Source organism: Euleptes europaea, chromosome 14 (assembly GCF_029931775.1).
Source record: "Euleptes europaea isolate rEulEur1 chromosome 14, rEulEur1.hap1, whole genome shotgun sequence".
NCBI classification, from domain to species: Eukaryota; Metazoa; Chordata; class Lepidosauria; order Squamata; family Sphaerodactylidae; genus Euleptes; species Euleptes europaea.
The window spans coordinates 18,519,609-18,539,120 of record NC_079325.1 but is presented as its reverse complement, the minus strand read 5'-3'; the positions used below and the strand labels follow the sequence as shown (position 1 = coordinate 18,539,120).

Genomic DNA, 19,512 nt, shown 5'->3' with positions numbered 1-19,512 from the left:
TTTCAGCTGGTGCTCAGTGTGATGCAGGTGTGCTCGGCTGCTTCCCTCCCTCCTCCTGACTCTCTTGTCATCCCCCATTCAATTGAAAGCCCCTAAGGAGAAAACAATACCACCACCTTGCAAGGAGGCAATCTTTCCTTGGGGCTGTCTGGTTATTTTTGTGCTACTCTCCTGGTTTTTGGAAAGGGTGCCTTCTGTTGCACGTTCTAAGCCAGGAGACCTCTGCTTTGCATATTTATGTGGTGGCCCTGCTTATTTTCTTGCCTGTGTTTTTCAGGTTTCTGTGGATATAGACAGTAGCTCCATCCGTGTGGCAGTGCTGGAGGGAAGCGGACAGCGTGTGCTCATGGAAGGCACCCTCACCCATAAGATCAACACGGAGAACTCTGTCTGGAGCTTGGAACCAGGGAAGTGTGTCCTCGTAAGTACTGCTGACTTTGCTTTCACTCTGAATGTGTTTACCTGCACATGTGCCCATTCCAATGTATGGGTGCTTTCCCAGAAAGCCTGGGTGCTTTAAGTTGCTTCTGGATTGATTGGGAAAAGCCAAAGGTTTTCTCTTTGACGATTGTAAGGAAGATGCATCGCTCAGGCATGCTAGCCAAAATTGATTGCATGGATCACTCCATCCCTGTCTTCCTTTGGCTTTTCCCCCATCAGTCTCCATTCCACCTTACTCTCTGTGAATTATTGCTGTCTGTGCTTTTGCCTCCTTTTATTTCTAAGGTCTTGTCTACGGGAGTATTGGTTGCCTTACAAGATCCTTGTGCTTAAGTCCTGAAAAGTTATCCGCACACCCTTCAGTTTGGTATATTGGTGTCTTTGAGAGGGGAAGGTTGTGGGTGGAGACAGAATCAGCTCTTCCATTGCATAAAACCACCTCTCTTTGTTCAATGGGAGCCTCTTTTTCATTTGCTAAAAGCAAGTTAGTAACTGCTTTAGAAGCCTGCCTTGCTAGGCAATTGTTTTCGCCTCCCTGCAGACTTGGAGCTTCCTGGTGAATCCTGTAGTCCAGGGCCGTTGTGTCCCTGTCTTGGATTTGGGATTTCAATTAAACTAAAATGGATGTATCGTGATATCATATAGGGGTTTATGCATTCAGGAAAAAGGACATCTGTCTTGAAGTAGCTTTTGTGTGGCTAGTAACGGGGCATCATAGCAAACTTGCTAGGTAAGAAACCTTGCATGGTTCTGCCATGTTAATATTTGGTCTATTTGCAAGTGCTGCAGCAATCCCAATACGCTGCTGCGAGCTTTGCTGGGGGGTTCCCTTCCCCACAAGAGTTAATAAAGTAATAGCTGAAGTCTTGGCACATTGGCAGTTTATTCCACATGCAATTCAAATGAAGGTCTTTATATATTATAATGTTTTCAGTGCGATACATATATGATAGTGTCCGGAACAGCAAATAGGGTTTGGTCCTCAGAGGCTGCTGTTCACCCGGCACTAGATCAGATCTGGATATAACTTATGTTCAATTTTCAGATTGGTTTCAGGTATCAGATTAGTTTACAGGAAGAGCATTTTGCTATTCAGTTCCGTTGGAACACCCTCTTAGCTCTGAAATAGTACTGGTGTTATGCAAGTTTCATTTTAATTGCCAGTCTTAAAAAAAAAACTCTTCTCAGACTCATTTTCAGATCTGAGTATGTAGCAATGTGATCTGTTGGGGCCGGTAGGCTCTGTTTAAATGAGGTGAAGATTTCAGTAAAGCCGTGTCTGTGCGTGAGTGCTTTCATACATTTATATTTATCCTGCAGCAGTGTATTGGGCAAGAGACCCTCTGGTGTTTCAGTGAGGTCACCCAGCTATTCTTGGTAGCTGTTCAGGCATTCTCGTAATGTGCTGATAGCAGTGTGGTTTGCCACTGAATTAAGGAGTCTTGCCCACCCATTTAATTTGCACACAACACTTCCGGGGGGATAGACAAGAATCCAGGAACTGACTTCTGATTTGGACTCTCCCCTTCCACGACTGCTGGTGGGGACTGAAAACGGAAAGTGAGATTTGAAACTCTGAAGATGCCCAACTCTTTCGCCTGGTACTCGAGTCTGTGCTCATGAGTCTACTTGCAGATGATTGGCATGCTCACACCTGATTTCAGCATTAGTGTCAAGGGAGTGGTGTGAAAAGACTGGAGAAGCCGTTGAATAATAAGATGCAATGGGGAAACCCCTTCTCCATCGACAGTTTTATTCAAAATTGTTGCTTTTCTGGCTTCACCATTAATTTAGAGATACTCAAGAGCAGCAACATTTAGTTTAATTTATAGATGCTGAATCAGTGGTGGGCTATTGTAAGCCTCAAAAATAATGTTGAAGTTTCCTGACACAATTAAAATCCTACTAAAACAGAAAGGAAGCAATACAAACTGCAGGGTGTATCAAGAGCATTTCTGGAATTGCTTAAAGGAGTACCACTCTTCAAAAACTAAGCCAAAGGGAGCAGACCAGTTTAAGCACTGTGGATCAAATCAGTCTGGCGTTCATGGATCCAGCTGAGCTCTCCCCTCTGAACAGTTGCCAGCAGCCCTTCCTGAGGCCAAAGGAAAAGAGAAACGACCCATGGCTGGGCCTAAGTAATGAAGTCCTGGGCAGGGGAGGGGGACAGAAAGTTTTTTTTTAATAAAAGTTTTTCCAGTGGGGAAAAAGTAGATGTTTGAGGAAAACGTTAAAAAAAAAAAAAACCTCAAATGAAATATGTATTTTCTTTTTGAATGGGTGAAATGCCAGCGTGGTGTAGTGGTTAGGAGTGGTGGTCTCTAATATTCCCCACTCCTCCATGTGAGCGGCAGAAGCTAATCTGGTGAACCGGGTTGGTTTCCCCACTCCTGCACATGAAGCCAGCTGGGTGACCTTGGGCTAGTCACAGCTCTCTTAGAGCTCTCTCAGTCCCACCTATCTCACAGGGTGTCTGTTGTGGGGAGGGGAAGGGAAGGTGATTGTAAGCTGGTTTGATTCTTCCTTAAGCGGTAGAGAAAGTCGGCATATAAATACCAACTCCTCCTTCTCCTCTTCCTCCTCCTCCTCCTGCAGCAGTGCATTCTTCTTCTTCTGACAGTGTTTTAGAACAGTCTAGTTACTAGTATGTTTTATATATAAACCTTTGACCTAGAGCATTAGATAATGCTTACTCTGCAGAGTACATATAGGGTTGCCAGGTCCCTCTTCGCCACCGGCGGGAGGTTTGGGGGGGTGGATCCTGAGGAGGGTGGGGTTTGGGGAGGGACTTCAATGTAGGGTTGCCAGGTCCCTCTTCGCAACCAGCGGAATATTTTGGGGGCGGAGCCTGAAGAGGGCGGGGTTTGGGGAGGGACTTCAATGCCATAGAGTTCAATTGCCAAAGCCGCCATTTTTCTGCAGATGATCTGATCTCTATCGGCTGGAGATCAGTTGAATTAGCAGGAGATCTCCTGCTACTACCTGGCAGTTGGAGAAAAGAGGCACTTGGTACTAATGGAATTTGGGAGAAAATAAGTACCAACACAACGTAAATGCAACCTAAGTTTAGTACAGTGAAAAAGTGCACAGTGAACAAACAACAAACATTACAAGCAGGAAAAATACATGGCTCTCAAAGAGTCTCACGGAATCTTCAACAATCTTCACTGAAGTTCTTACTAAAGTCCAAAAGGCTTCAACAAGCAAAGTCCATCAGAAGGACGGTGGAAAAAAACAGATAGTGTGAAACGCAGTCTGGATTAACTTTAACGTTTTCACCGCCGTGCAGCGGCTTCATCCGTTCGAAGTCGAACGGAGCAGCTTTGCAGCGCTGTTAAATTGTCTTGAGATTTTTGTAAACCCTATTAGAAAGGAGCCTTGTCTCCCGATATTAGAACGGTGTGCTGATGAAGCCGCTGCGCAGCGGTGAAAACGTTAAAGTTAATCCGGACTGCGTTTCACACTATCTGTTTTTTTCCACCGTCCTTCTGATGGACTTTGCTTGTTGAAGCCTTTTGGACTTTAGTAAGAACTTCAGTGAAGATTGTTGAAGATTCCGTGAGACTCTTTGAGAGCCATGTATTTTTCCTGCTTGTAATGTTTGTTGTTTGTTCACTGTGCACTTTTTCACTGTACTAAACTTAGGTTGCATTTACATTGTGTTGGTACTTATTTTCTCCCAACTACCTGGCAGTTGGCAACCTTACTTCAGTGTCATAGAGTCCAATTGCCAGAGCGGCCATTTTCTTCAGGTGAGCTGATCTCTATCGGTTGGAGATGTGTTGTAATAGAAGGCGATCTCCAGCTAGTACCTGGAGATTGGCAACCCTAGTACATACATACAAACATCCAAGGATATGTTGGATATTTAAAATGGGGCTGATTTTGTCCACAGTTAATCAGAGATATTATGCGTATGGTGATGATACAGGGCTCAAGAAGGCAGTGTTTTTGATATCATTTATCTCAGTATTCCAATCCAAAGTCCCTAATAAGGTGGCTCTATGAAAACTGTGTGTTAGACCAAATAATAAACAATTCTATTTATTTATTTAGTACATATCCCACCCTTCCTTCAGTGATCTCCGAGTGGCATGCTTTTGTCTCCCCTACTTAATTTTACTTTCACAACAGCCCTGTGGGGTAGGTTGGGCTGATGGAGTGTGAGTGGCCCTAGGTCACCCAGTGAGCTTTATGGCACGTTGGGGATTTGAACCTGGGTCTCCTAGATCCAACACTTAAAACTGCTGCACCACACTGGCATTCTTTTGTTTACTAGCAAAAACCAAGAAATATGCTTAGAAGGACCTGCAGCAATTTGCAGAAAGTTTCTCTTTATTATTGGGTAAATTTGCACTGTTGTTTTTAACTTTCATAAATAACACCTAATCCGTACACTTTATTATGCTAACAAAATGCATTTTATATACTTCATGCAATAAGGTAAGACAATAACCATTGCCTATATTTTTGCTTTTCCTAAAAATTTCCGGGAGGGAGGGTTGGGTGTTTTTTTTTTTTTGCCAGTGTGGCATCAAAATTTGTGGAAAATTTATATCCGAACCCCTGAACCTCTTTATTAAAATAATTCTATTTATATTTGAATCTTAAATTGCCATGGGCCATTTTGGGAGCCAATTGTTGGCTGAAAGGTAGCGTTTAAAATGCATTTTTTTTTCTTACCGAGGAAGCATTATTACGGGTTTGGCTGTGCTCATGGAAACAAAGTGACATAATGTGGAATTCAGTATTTAAGTCAGGTCCCTAGAAACAGGCTTGGTTGTTGTATTTTTTAAAATCAGCAAGTCCAGAGAAGCCGTTCCAACGTCTTCAATACTGAAATTTGTTTTGATAGGGGAGAGCTCAGTTTGGTACATCTGGGTCAGCCGGAACGAACGTTTTGAATAGAAATAGTGTGGTGAAACCTAGATTAGGCAGTCTGATGTATTTATTTGGCCATGGACCTTAATCTTAGGCTATTGTAGATAGATTTCAAGGACTGAAGCTAGGTAAGAGAAGAATGCTGGCATTATGGAAATTATGCTCCATCTCCCCTTTAATTTGTTTGAGGTGGAACCAGAGAAGTGACCTTCCTCCAAGGAGAGGATAGGTTATCAGAAATTAAATGGAAAGATGTATTTAATGAAGTGTGAACAGAAAGATGTGTTTTCGTGAAATGTGATCCTCTTCTTCTGAGGGCTTTAGAAAAGATACATGAAGGAGTTATTTTCATCCTCTTCTTCACTGTCCCCTTCTTCTTCTTCCTTTTTGTGCCTAGTCTCTCTCTCTCCATTTCTGGTATCCAATCATTTATAGATAACTAATTTGCTATGATATAAAGTGTCCTAGCTGAGAAACACTCTTTAACATGCCTCTTTTGAGGTTTGTGTATTAGATTACTTTCACTAAATTAAAAAAATATATGCAGAAATGCTTCTGAACCTGCATCAGAATGTCTAGCTATTTCCCTGTTTCAGGTAGCAGACTATAATATCCCCCGATTTAAACAAATAATTGTTCTGGCAATTTCCCCTGTGATATTTGAGGGTGTGCTAATGGTAGGCAAGCTTCATTTTTGTCTACTTCTCTCTTTTGGTTTGGCTGGATGTCCTGAGGATTTTTTTTCAGGTTCCTGCTTCTGTATGTAATATTGTGTTACCTTTCACTGTTCACTGATTAGTATGTCAAAGAGTGAGATTAAAATTAAAATAGATTCACATGAACTGATTTTAGAAACCTGTGGTTGGTGCTGGGCAGACGTTTCAGTTTTCTCTTTCTAAGCTCTCGGTAGCAAGTGGCTTGCCATTGATGTAGAATTGATATGAAATCTCCCTGTGTTTTTATGCTGGTCTTGGACTGTATTAAACTCTTTTCATAGCACCAGAGCAGCTGCATTATGGCTAACTTATGCTACAGGTTTCTACCATAACTAGCCATGCATCATCGTGTTTCAAAGGTCTGCTGTTGGGATTGAGGGAGAAGCAAATATAGTATGAAAGCATCGAGTTGGATCCAGCCTAAGGACAGCAGATCTTCTTCACATTCTCTTTCCTCCAATAGCCATTTCCAATCCTGGGAAAGTTTATTCCTTGGGTCATGAGACCTGCATGAAGTAGTAGCCATGAAGGTAGGGAGGACTGCAATGAGAAGAAGAAGAAAAGAAGAGTTGGTTTTTATATGCCAACTTTCTCTACCACTTAAGGAAGAATCAAACCAGCTTACAATCACCTTCCCCTCCCCACAACAGACACCCTGTGAGGTAGCTAGGGCTGAGAGAGTGTGACTAGCCCAAGGTTACCCAGCTGGCTTCATGTGTAGGAGTGGGGAAAAAATCCAGTTCACCAGATTAGCCTCTGCCGCTCATGTGGAGGAGTGGGGAATCAAACCTGGTTCTCCAGATCAGAGTCCACCACTCCAAACCACCTCTCTTAACCACTACACCATGCTGGTGAGGAGGGGAAAGGGATGAAATCATCCTCTTGTTCCTCTTCCATCAGAGGGACTCCACTGACAGGGGTGGGAAGGGGTGGTTTTATTCCTTTGCCCCTCTCCGCTGCAGCTTCACAACCTACATAGCTATTACTCCATGGGGGTCCCATGACCCTATGGATAAATGTTTCCAGAGCTGGAAAGGACTACTGGAAGTAGAGGAAAATGGGGATCCGTGACCCTCAGTGACTTCTGTTGATTGATTGTTGGATCCAACTCACTGAACGTTTCTTGATTATTTGGAAGAAAAATGCATTTAGCAAAGATAATTTAATACCTTTCCAAGTAATCTTTTCGGAAAATTGCCCACAATGTGCCATGTGACTGCCATCCTTTGGAGACTTATCTACAGAGTCGATTGTATGCATGCTACATTTGCTCATAGAATAGCAGCTTGAGAGGATTATTGTGCCCAGTATTTGTGAAGGAAACATTATGCAACTTCTTATAGAAGTTTATGCATTGAGGAAAAAGCTACTAAGTGGCAGGGTTGCTACACAGATTATTTTTCACAGTTCAAAGCCATGTAGTCAAGGAAATGTGAGAGAGACATCCTGTACTGTTTTTGTGTAATACTGTGCACAATTTATAAGATGCCGTCATGTGTTGCGGGATGAATGATCACAGCACAGCCCTAACTTTTCACAGTGCTGCATTACCAATGTGTATATTTTTGCTTTTGACAATATGCTTAATTTGTGGATTCGCAGCACAGCTATTGAACACCTCAGTAAAACCACTGTTATCAGTCTCATTTTGAAGGCACTGCAAAATAGTCTAAGGAATTGCTCCTCCCAAGAGCAGTTTAATTTGAAGGACCGGACTGAGTTATAAACATACAGGTTGGCACCATATAAATCTTAGGAATCCTCTGTTGTTTTGTGCTGGCCAATGGCCGTAACAATAAATGTAATGTGATCTTAGGAATAAAAGGGCGAAAGGCATAACAGTAGTAAGACACCTTTGATGACTTGGGGTAGGACACCGTCATTTGGTTCCACTGGTGCAGATTACTTCCTCTGGTGCTCTGTCCTCTGTAAGATGCTGTTGCATTGTTGGAAGTGTCTTGCATCACTGAAGGACTCCCTTGTGCCAGAGAAACTTGTTGGCACCAATAGAGCAAAACAAGTGGGGACCCACAAGGAAGCAGTCGTCCCACTTCCCAAACTTTGCTTCTTTCCCTCTCCCACATACATCCCTTCTCTCAGTCTCTTTCTCCCCACTCCTTCTCTTACTTTATGTCTCTCTTACTAATGTCTTTCTCTTTCTGTTCTCTCTCCATCTTCAAGTACTTGAAGGGCTGTCATATAGAGGATGGTCCCCAGAAGGTCGGACCAGGACCGACGGGTTGAAATTAAATCAAAAGGGTTTCCATCTAGACCAGTGGTTCCCAACCATTTTTTGACCAGGGACCACTAGGACTTTTTTGTTCGGCGCAGGGACCCCAAGGTTCAAAATAAAAATTCAGAGAATTTGAAAATAAACTTTAATCATAACTGTTAGTTAAACATTAAACTTAGAATAATATTTGAATATATATATTTATAATAGAGAACTCTTAATTGAAAATATTAATTTATTATGGGTTTATAACTTTGTTTCATGGACCTTAATTTAGTTCTCGTGGACCCCTGGGGGTCCGCGGACCCCTGGTTGGGAACCAGTGATCTAGACATTAGGAAGAATTGTATAACAGTTAGAGTGGTTCCTCAGTGGAACAGGCTTCCTTGGGAGGTGGTAAGCGCTGCTTCTCTGGAGGTTTTTAAGAAGAGGTTTGATGGCCATCTGTCAGCAATGCTGATTCTATGACCTTAGGCAGATCATGAGAGGGAGGGCACCTAGGCCATCTTCTGGCCATGGAGTAGAGGACACTGGGGGTGTGTCGGGGGAGGTAGTTGTGAATTTCCTGCATTGTGCAGGGGGTTGGACTAGTTAACCCTGGTAGTCCCATCCAACTCTATGATTCTATGCCTACTGTCAGTCCTTTTTCTCTCTCCCTCCCTCCCCCACCCCATAACTCTTTCCCTTGTCTGTCTCCCTCCCCCACCCATTACTCTCTTTTTCTTCCCCCCCCCCATCACTTGTATCCTGCTTGCTAACAACCCAAGCCTTCCTGACCATGCCAGTGATGGGGGAAGCCTGGCCGGGCCTGGCCATGGTGTTGGAAGAAGCCACAGCAGTGGGGGAAGCCTTGTGGAGCAAGGGTGGATGCTGGTGGCAGGACTGCATTCTGTGCGCAAGCACAGACAACGGTGCCGCTATTTTGGTCTTTTAACACCCCTGCCCCATTTTTGAAGGTTTCAGATTTTTTCTGTATACCTGGGGCATCTCCCAAGTTTGAAGAAAAATCTCCCTTCTCTCTTCCTGGTCCCGATCTGTGGATATAAGTATCTGCAGATGGAGCCAGGTTGAGAATTAGATATATAGATGGTATGGCCTCAACCCTTTTTAGCATTTTGTGATTTGTATAGAATCTTGGATTTTAAAATTAATAGTCTTGGTCCCCCAAGTAAGTGAAAAAGGGTACTGCTGCTGCTGCTGCTTTATCTAAACGTGCTAGTTATGTAGAAGAACCCCTATGTATTCCTTGTCTGTCTCCATTCTGCTGTTTCTTATCTTTGCCCAGCAACCTCTCTCCCATTCTCCATTTATGCCCTCTGCTGTCTGGATATACTGCTATGTCTTCATTGGGGTTTATATTATATGTATAGTAATGTTCAGCTCTGAGTGATTTATGTACATACACACATTCACACCTTTTCCTCAATCAGCCTGTCTTTATTTTTTTAACCACTGATTACCTAAGAATGTTTCGAAAGCTGCTGTGGCATAGCGGCTAAGAGTGTTGTCTGAATCTGAAAATCCACAGTTCAAAATTCACTTCTACGATAGACTTAATAGGTGGCTTTAGGTAAGTCACTGCTGTTCACACTCCACCCCCCTTCCCTGCAATATTGGGAGGATAATCATCATCGACTTTATGAGCTGTTGTAAGGAATACTGAGAGTTGCATGTATAGTACTCCGAATACTTTAAAATGCTACATTTCAGTGTTGTGTTTTTCCTTTCCACTTGTGTCTTGTCAGTGATTTGATTGTAATCCTTTTTGTCTTTAATTTCTGTGACGTGCTTAAAATAAATGAAGTTCTTTTAAAAAAAATTATACCATGATTACATGAACTTAGTAAAACATCGGCAATACTTTAGAAATGTCTGTATGTTTTCTTCTATCTCTAATAGTGGAGTAACAGAGTTACTCCGCTCTAAACCTACTGATTTCAGTGGACTGGACTAACTCTGTATAGGAATTGTCAGTTTTGTTAGTGTGGTCATTTCTGCTGTTTTCTGTAATATTGGCAATCTGTTCTTTAAGTGATGGTTGTTGGGATTCTTTAGATTTTTTAAATTACATTTTCCCCAAATCCATCATCACTTGTTACATTTTTCTTAAAGAAATTAAATACTACTAAAGAAAATAATATCTGTAATATCTATTGCCATGATGTAATATTTAAATAATACCAGCTGTATTACAGCTTTTAAGCCTTTTGCTTTGTTTTCTTTTACATAAAATCAGCATAGTTACAAACATCATAATTTAATTTCAGCTCAACAGAATTCAAAAAAGAGTCCCAACATTTATCACAACACAATTTCTGCTTTAGGCCATTTCTGCTGCATTCCCTAATTTTGGCAGTCTGTTCTGCAAGGGAAGGTGGTTGGAATTTTTCTTGTCATACCATCTAGTTGCTGTGAGTATCTGAGCTGACATAAGCAAATTCCAAGTGAGTTCAAGATGACTTTTCATGGTCCCAAGTCAAATAGTTATTGGATCATAAGTTATAATGTAATCAGCCAGCCATCTGATCCCACACAATACCTTTCCCCAGCACTTTCTGTAGTATAGCAATATTATATTGTTTCCTTCTGTCTCTGAAGGGTTGGTTGCAGAGTCCTACCTCTGTTCTCTTGAATTTCCTTTTTTTGCTGAAGAAAATCTCTGGGTTCAGAATGGTTGTGCAGCTTTAACCTTTCTGGAGCCCTTAGGAAACTGTAAGGAGATGGCTCTCAGGGCTGAGAACACAAGAGCCCTGTTGGATTAGACCAGGGGTCCATCTAGCTCTGGGCCATCCAGATGTGTGTGTGTGTGTGAAGACACAGCTGACTTATGGTGACCCCGTAGGGTTTTCAAGGCAAGAGACATTCGGAGGTGGTTTGCCATTGCCAGCCTCTGCGTGGGCTGATAGAGTTCTGAGAGGACTGTGACTGGACCAAGGTCACCCAGCAGGCTTCACATGGTGGAATGGGGAATTGAACCCAGTTCTCCAGATTAGAGTTCGCCGCTCTTAACCACTACAACACACTGGCTCTCTAGCAAGCCCATAATCAGAGATACCTTCCTGTTCTGCTGGACACCCCCACCACCCCCACACACACAGCAGCCGGTGCTCAGAGGTGCAAACCAGGAGACTTTTGGTGAGATATGTGTTTTTTCCTTAGGGGAAAGGGTCTTTGAATTCACAAACCCTTCTCTCCGCCCGCCATCCTTTTGCAGCTCCTTTTTTGCAGTGAGGAATCAAACCCGGTTCTCCAGATCAGACTCCACCTAGGGGAATAGTTAGTTTGTGCATAGATCCTCTTCATTTCTTGCTAAAGTTATTGTTGTTGTTGTTGTTGTTGTTATAATTTTGCTTTTTAAAAATAATGTAGAACACACACGAAGGTGCCGTATACTGAACCAGACCACTGGCCCATCATAGTCAATATTGTCATCAAAGACTTGCAGCGGCTCTCCAGGGCATTAGGCAGAGATCTTTCACTTCACCTACTGCCTAATGGTTTAAACTGGAGAGGCCAGGGATTGAATCTGGGACCTTCTGCATGCCAAGCAGATGCTCTGCCGTTGAGCCACAGCCCTTTCCTTTGCTGGATCAGACTTTGCTGGATTACGCTGGAGGTGCTTTGCTGGATCAAACTAAGGGTCTGTTTAGTCCAGTAACCTGTTTCTCGAAGTGGTCGTTGGATGCTTCTGGGAGGCCCACAAGCAGGATGTTAGTGGCAGTCTGCCATTGGTGTCTGGTTCTCATTGCAATCAGAACGTAGAGATTCCATCTGTCTGCCTTGGCTAATAGATTCTGGTATATCTATCCTCCACAAATTTGTATGAAGCTTTTTTTGAAAGCTGTCTTGGCTAGTGGCCATCACATCTAGTGGGATTTAATTCTGCCTCTTTATTGATACTTTATTTCGTTTGCCTGAACGTGTGCTACTTGAATGCATTTGGGTGACTCTTAGTTCTATGAGAGGCAGAACAGATTTCCTCTGTATATACTGTTTCTAATTTGGTAAGTCTTTCCATTGTCTTCTGGTTTCCTAAACAAAACAACTTCAAATGCTGTTAGCCCTTCCTCATAGGGAAGATGCTTCCACACACATTGGCTTAACTGCCCTTTTCTGTACACTTTTCAGCTGTAGGATATCCTCCTTTATGAGAGAGGGAGACATTACTAATTGAAGTTACTATAGCCATTCGGAGTTCAACAATAGCTGAAGTGCTTGGGCCTCCTGCCACTGTACCTTCTGCATATGTTTTATCTATGCAAATTAGTCAGGCCATGTTATTTTCTGTGCTTTATAGACCTGGGGGATGATGTCACTGACAGCCAATCCTAGTGCTTGCATTGTGTCTTGCTCATTATCATTCTCTGAATGATTAAGATCAGCTACGCCTGTTCAGTTGCCTGCTTGGTGTTGTATTTCCTACAATAGAAACCCAAACATGGTCCTGCAAAAGAGACAATGGCGTCTTACCAGCGCCACTTCTGACCTGATAATGTCTGTTTGTGTGGATTTTGCAATTTGCCTCACTTGCAGCAGAGATAGGTGGGACACCACCACTGTTGACATATGGGGTCTGAAATACCTCCCCAAAAGCTGTCCCCTTAGAGTGCTGGAGAGAAAAGTCTAGAAAGGTTGGTACTGTGTAAGCAAACAAATAAGTCATTACCTCCTCTTTAGATGTCATGCAATGCAACTTATTCTCTCATGCCCTTTTCTTTGCACACAGAGCTGCCTTATATCAAGTCCTCCATCTTGCCCAGTATTGTCTACTCTGGCAGTGGCCCCCTAAGAACACACAGGTAGACATGTTTTCCATTGTTGCTACCTGAGATTCTTTGAACTGGAGGTAGTAGGGATTGCACTTACGTGCAAAGCCTGTGCTCTATCACTGAAATACACCAAAGATAAATCACCCCTAACCCTGTGAGTGCCCTGACCTGGATGGCCCAGGCTAGCCTGGTCTCGTCAGATCTCAGAAGCTAAGCAGGGTCAGCCCTGGTTAGTATTTGGATGGGAGACCACCAAGGAATACCAGGGTTGCTGTGCAGAGGAAGGCACTGGCAAACCACCTCAGTTAGTCTCTTGCCATGAAAACCACAAAAAGGGGTCACTATAAGTCGGCTGCGACTTGACGGCACTTTACACACACATACAACCCTGTGAGTTCCCTGACCTGGATGGCCTAGGCTAGCCCCACCTCCTCAGATCTCAGAAGTTAAGCAGGGTTATCCCTAGTTAGTACTTGGATGGGAGACCAAATACCAGAGTTGCTATGCAGAGGAAAGCAATGGCAAACCACCTATTGTTATTCTCTTGGTTGGCCCTGTTCAGTACTTGCATGGGAGACCATCAAGGAATACCAGGGTCGCTATGCAGAGGAAGGCAATGGCAAACCACCTATTGTTATTCTCTTACTTTGAATATCCTACTGGGTAGATAATCTGTTCTGGTTGGCTCTGAAACCTTCCTCAGATGCAGGAATCCTAGTTATTCACTTAGTTAGTCCCTCTAAGAACTATGGAGATTTCCACGACTCCAAGGGCATCCTTCTTTAGGCCTGTTCCGCTGAGGTGGCTTGTCTTCCTTTCTGAGTTAACACTGTTTCTGTCTTGCTTTGTGTTCCCAGATTAACCTGAGTAAAGTAGGTGAATACTGGTGGAATGCCATCTTGGAAGGGGAAGAGCAGATTGACATTGATAAAATCAATAAGGAGCGGTCAATGGCTACTGTGGATGAAGAGGAACATGCTGTGTTGGACAGACTAAGTTTTGACTACCACCAGAAGTTGCAGGGCAAGCCCCAAAGCCATGAGCTGGTATGTTTTTCTTAAAAGCCCTTTGCCTTTTGGGCCACAGGTGAGGAATTGCTTTGTTTCCTGAGGGGTACAGCCCTTGCTGTTATTTTTTTTTCTTTTCATGTTCTCTGTGTTGCCTTAACACTCTTCCTAGGTAAATTGTCAGATGACAACAGGGATAATCTGAGGTTTCTCTCTGGGTCGGTAAGGTAGCTTTTAAAAAATTGGATGCTTTCTTCCTTTGAGGAGAAAAGAACTCCATAGCTGACATCAACAATTCTACTCCAGTCTCAGGTGGAGTAGAGGCAGGGGGACAGGTATACAGCCACTTGAAGAGGGAAAAGAAGAATAGGCAGAACTCTGAACCCTTTATACTGGGGGTGAGTTGTGGAAAATTTGAGAATCTCCTGTTGGCATGACCTGGGAAGTTCCACCAAGCTAGTAACTGTGGACTAGGATTGCCAACCTCCAGGTACTAGCTGGAGATGTCCCGCCGATAGAGATCAGTTCACCTGGAGAAAATGGCTGCTTTGGTAATTGGACTCTATGGCATTGAAGTTCCTCCCCTCCCCAAACCCCGCCCTCCTCAGGCTCCACCCAAAAAATCTCCAGGTGTTTCCCAACCTGGAGCCTGCAACCCTACTATGGAGCCATTTGCAAGGCAGATCTGAATTTTTTGGTGCTTCAAAATGGTGCCACCTTAGGTGTCTTCCTAAAAGTAGGATGGAGGTATGTGAATTGAATGAATAAAGCAATGTGAATGCCTACTGTTCTGAGGGAGCTGCCAGGTATAACTGTGCCTCAGTTGATGTGGGACAGCAGTTGGCTTATTAATTGCAGTCGTCTTGGAGTGTGGAGCGATTGTCAGTAAAACCTGCAGCATTTTGTTATTGTGAGCTATCCAGGAAAGCATCCAATTTTATATCTGGCTCTGAATTTTTACTCGTTTACTGTCACTGGAAAAGCTAATCAGACAATAATAGTGCGTATCAGTACAGGCAAGCTTGATCTTAGCATGTATATCACTTCTTATAAATTATTTTTTTCATGATGATTTGTGACCATCTCTGGGGCTTCAAAACAGTGCATCAGCTGGTGTGGAATTAGCGTAACAGTACAGTCCTAAGCAGAGTGACGCTGTTCAAAGTCTGTTGAAGTCATTGGGCTTAGAAGGGTGTAACTCTTCTTAGGATTGCATTGTAAATGTCTGTGCTTCATCTAGAGATGTAAAATTTCCGGAAATTTTGAAAAAGCCCCCACCCAAGAAAATAACAAATTTTGCAAAAAAACTGAAATATTTTACAATGCTTACTGTCATATCAAACCCCAAACTAATTTTACTGCATTAACAACATTAAGTGCATTATTTATAACTTACTTAGCATATAACATTACAATATTTGACATCTTTATGGACTTTTAAATTTATAAATGCCTTAGTTTTCTGCAAGCAAAATTGCAAATATGCCCAATACTTCAGAGAAAGCTGCAAGCTGATACGCCCTATGCGACCTTAGCATATGTACCTTAATTTTTTGCTTTCTAGTTAGAGAGCTCAATTCTCAATGAAACTTTCAGAGTTTTCCTCTTAGGTTTTGGTACAATTTCTGTCCCACATCCTTTGATCTTTTTTTGCTCTAACAAGGTAGGTCAATAAGCTTCTTTTGCTCCGTCTTTGGGCATATGTGCTACAGTGGTTTGAGGGAGAGGTACAAAGATCAGCCACAAGTCAGGTCAAATGGACAACAGAAGGCGTGCAACAGTAGAAAAGCAATGAAAGCCCTGAACGCTTCTCTAATGAAGATTAGGCATCCTGGGTGCAGAAATGCATCTTGAACATAAGAGCTCTATAGGTCTGCATCATGCCCACCTTGTCTTTAAAAGCATTTCACTCACTCTAAAAGAGAAAATATTGCATGGAGGTTTTTTTCAGTAGTCCCCAACATTTCCAATTTTTCTGTTGGAAAAACCTGGGGGGAAAGGCCTTGGAAAAAATTGTGTTTCCCCCCATAACTGTTTTTTTGTGGGCCTTCACATCTCTAGCCCCATTTCTTCCATTAGGCGCAAGACAAATTGCAACAAGTACAAAATACTCTCAGATCTGCACACATATAAACCAGTATTAAACCTTACACACATCAAAATTATTATCTCAAAAGTAGCTCATTTAGATCTCAGAGATGCACGAAGAGCGGAGAATAATATACATCAAAAAAATCTGCAATCTTTTGAATGAGAATACCTTGCACTATTTTGCAAAATGATTGTGACTTCTGTGAATTTTAGCTCTGTCAAGATGCTGAGAGCTCAGAGCTTCTGAATTTCAGTTGTAAAGGATGTGGTTGGGTAGTAATGCCTGAGGTTTCTGTGGCTGCTTCCAGAATGTTCCTTTCTTTATTTCTTAGATGATTTACTGAAGGCAAACGTTACCAACAAGTTTCTTTGCCTTTTCTTGTGTAGCAGAGCCGATTATTCATTGTATAGTGACCATTTCATGAATATGGAACTCAGATTCTGATAATGAAGTTTGTCTCAAATTGCAGCGTTTTATCCTTTTTTCTTTCTTTCTTTAAAAAAAGAGATGTATCCGTCCACTCAGGCTTGTGAAGATGTGCTTGAAAACATGCTGCTCAGTGCTTTGGCAGTGGCACTTAATCATACTGTTTTTTCCCCTTTGGTGGTTGTTGATTTTTTGTCTAAACCAAACCAATTCGAAATCAGCAATAACTCAAGAAGGGCTGATGGAGAACAAAGCATGTCAACTGAAGCGGTTCCATTAAAATGAGCAAATGCTGCAATTAGTATCATCTATGCATAATTCAGGGGGCAGAACTTAAATCGCCTTGGAGCAGAGTTACGGATACCTAACAAAAACATCCCCACATATTACACATAACGATTCACTTCCCAGCTGTTTCTGCTCCGAGGAAGGCACTTGGCCAGCCACAGTCTGTAGGACTCGATATGCCTGGTGCTGCTGCACATATTTGAAGCTCATAGTTTTTGGTCACTTTGCGGTAGCACTCTTAAAGATATCTCCCTTCCTTCCTCCCCTCCTTCCCCACCTTTCTTCCCAGTGGTGACCCAAAGCAGCTTACATTGTTCTCCTCTCCCCCGTCTTACCCTCACAACAACCCTGTAAGTTAGGCTAGACTGAGTGTGTGTGAATGGCCCAAGGTCGCCCAGAAAGCTTCCATGGCCGAGTGGGGATGTCAACCTGGGCTTGCCAGATCTTACACTCAAACCACTACACCATACTGGTTCTGTACGTTGCATGTAAAGGTAAAGGTCTCCTGTGCAAGCACCGGGTCATTCCTGACCCATGGAGTGACGTCACATCCCGACGTTTCCAAGGCAGACTTTGTGTGCGGGGTGGTTTGCCAGTGATCTTCCCTTTACCCCCAGCAAGCTGGGTATGTTGCAAGTACACTGCGTAAATTAACATGCCTCTGTTGCGATTTCAGAAAGTCCACGAGATGCTGAAGAAGGGCTGGGATGCTGAAGGCTCCCCTTTCCGGGGCCAGAAGTTTGATCCTTCCATGTTCAACATCTCTCCTGGGGCGGTGCAGTTTTGACGATGGGCGAAGAACCAACGTGCCAGGGATAGCGGGGACGGAGCAGACACCACCGCCACACTCCTCCTGCTTGCCAGTGACGTCAAGCAGATGCTTTTTTTGGTTGTTGTTTTTTGGGTCCCTGCTATTGTCATCTGGCTTTGTTTGCAAAATGACAGTCTTAAAACGACCCGGCGTGTGTGTGTTGTGTGTGCGCGTTTGGTTTTGGGGAGGGGGGCAAAGAGGGATCTGAAGTGTGGGTGTGGGTGAGTCCTTCCCTCTGACACCCGGCTGGCATATTTGATATGCGTGTGGGGGAAGCCTAGCAAAGCCAGAGTGACGTACTGTGTCGCCACGGCAACCAGAGACTGCCGGTAGCGTCTCCCCTTCTCTTTGCTTAATGGATTCATTTGCTACTTTTGTGGGGAGGGGGCAACAGCGTGGTAGAGGAGTCACTATTCCCCCCCCCCCCCGCTTTTTCAGGAACAGATGCAGTTTGGTGAAACGATGGCAGCTTCTCTCGCTTATTTGAGGCTGCGTTCTGTCCCCGGTTCCAGCATTTAAGAAACTTGATCTCCTTAAAGCACTGGGCAGTAACAGCCCCTCTTTAAAACGTGGACAATCTGCAGCAAAGTATCATTCAGCAGTCTCTAAAATGTTAGGTACGGTCCTAACAGTGGGAGTCTCCTACGAATTTCACAGAAGGAGCCAGAGACACTCCCGTGGATGTGTCCTATCAGTGGTGGTCTGTAAAGCACAGGCATGGAGCAAAACAATAAGCCGGGGTGGGGGGAGGGAACAGCTGTTTGTCATTCTGATTCCAGATTCTGAATTATTTTGGTGCCCAGAAAGCTGCATTTCTGTGTTATGGACCTGAGCTTGTTGTTAGTGGACAAAATAGAATAAAGCATACCTTTCCTCTCCCTCTGTCGCCCCTTAAATGCATGTATTTCAGCGTGGACCCCGGCAAAAGCTACTGCTGGAAAGGAGGCAGGCTTCACGGGACAATCTTTCAGCATGGTGGCCATGTATCAGAGTGCTCTAAAGCGTCACCGGGGAGGTCGCCGCACAATACCACCTGTTTGGATTCGTACATTTTGCAACAAGGGAAGGGAGCTTTGATCTCGTCGCTCATCGGATCGTTCAGAAGATGCGTCGCAGTGCCAAAAGTCACCAGCAATGGCTTCTGTGCCTCAGCTGGCTGTAGGACTCTGCCTGGAGCCTGTCAACTATTCTCTGTAGGATGGTGGTCCTGCTTCAGTGTTCTAGAGGAGGGAAGGGTGCTAGAGAGTGCAGTTTGTCTGTGGTGGTCTCCATATTATTTATTCTCGTGGCGGCAGGCAATCTGATGTTGAGGTGGGGGGGGGGAAATGCGCATTGGGAATTCAATGCCTGTTGCCTCTTTGGAGACTCCCATTCGCTTCTTTGTTGAGGCGGGCTGAATCCCATGCCTAGCTCTGTTGTTCTGACCGTTCCAGAGCATTTTTTGACAAGCAACAAAAGCCGTGTTTGATGCAAAACACCCTGTTTCAAATGTATTGGAAGTTAGAGCTGCTGCACGAGCTACAGCTTGTTAGAAGACTTCCCGTTTTTTTTACTGAGGAAGGGAACTGACAAGTTATCATTATCTGGTACAGGCAAGGCGCTGTACAGGCCTCAAGGCAACCTGTATGTCCAACCAACTGAAGGAATAGTAAGAGTATTTTTATTTGCATTTAGCCATAGGCCATTACTAACATGTCAAGGATACCACATACATAGTAAAGGAAATAGGAGATTAATAAATTTCCGGATTGGTAATAAATATATATAAGGAACAGTAAGAGCCCACAGAGAAACCAGGGATTTACCTTCCAATATGTGTTCTGCACTGACAACTGCCCTCCCTCGAGT

The 19,512-nt window shown here is 43.5% G+C and overlaps 1 protein-coding gene across 1 annotated transcript in view; it reads left to right on the top strand.

The window, feature by feature from the left end:
* Positions 1-17,664, top strand: part of NUDCD3 (NudC domain containing 3) — a 64,892-nt gene extending 47,228 nt beyond the window's left edge. The window contains exons 4-6 of the mRNA XM_056860651.1: positions 278-421; positions 13,898-14,086; positions 17,530-17,664. Of these exons, the coding sequence (XP_056716629.1) occupies positions 278-421; positions 13,898-14,086; positions 17,530-17,640 (444 nt within the window). The 3' untranslated portion in view covers positions 17,641-17,664. The remainder of the gene's footprint in view (positions 1-277; positions 422-13,897; positions 14,087-17,529) is intronic.
* The last annotated feature ends 1,848 nt before the right edge of the window (positions 17,665-19,512 follow it).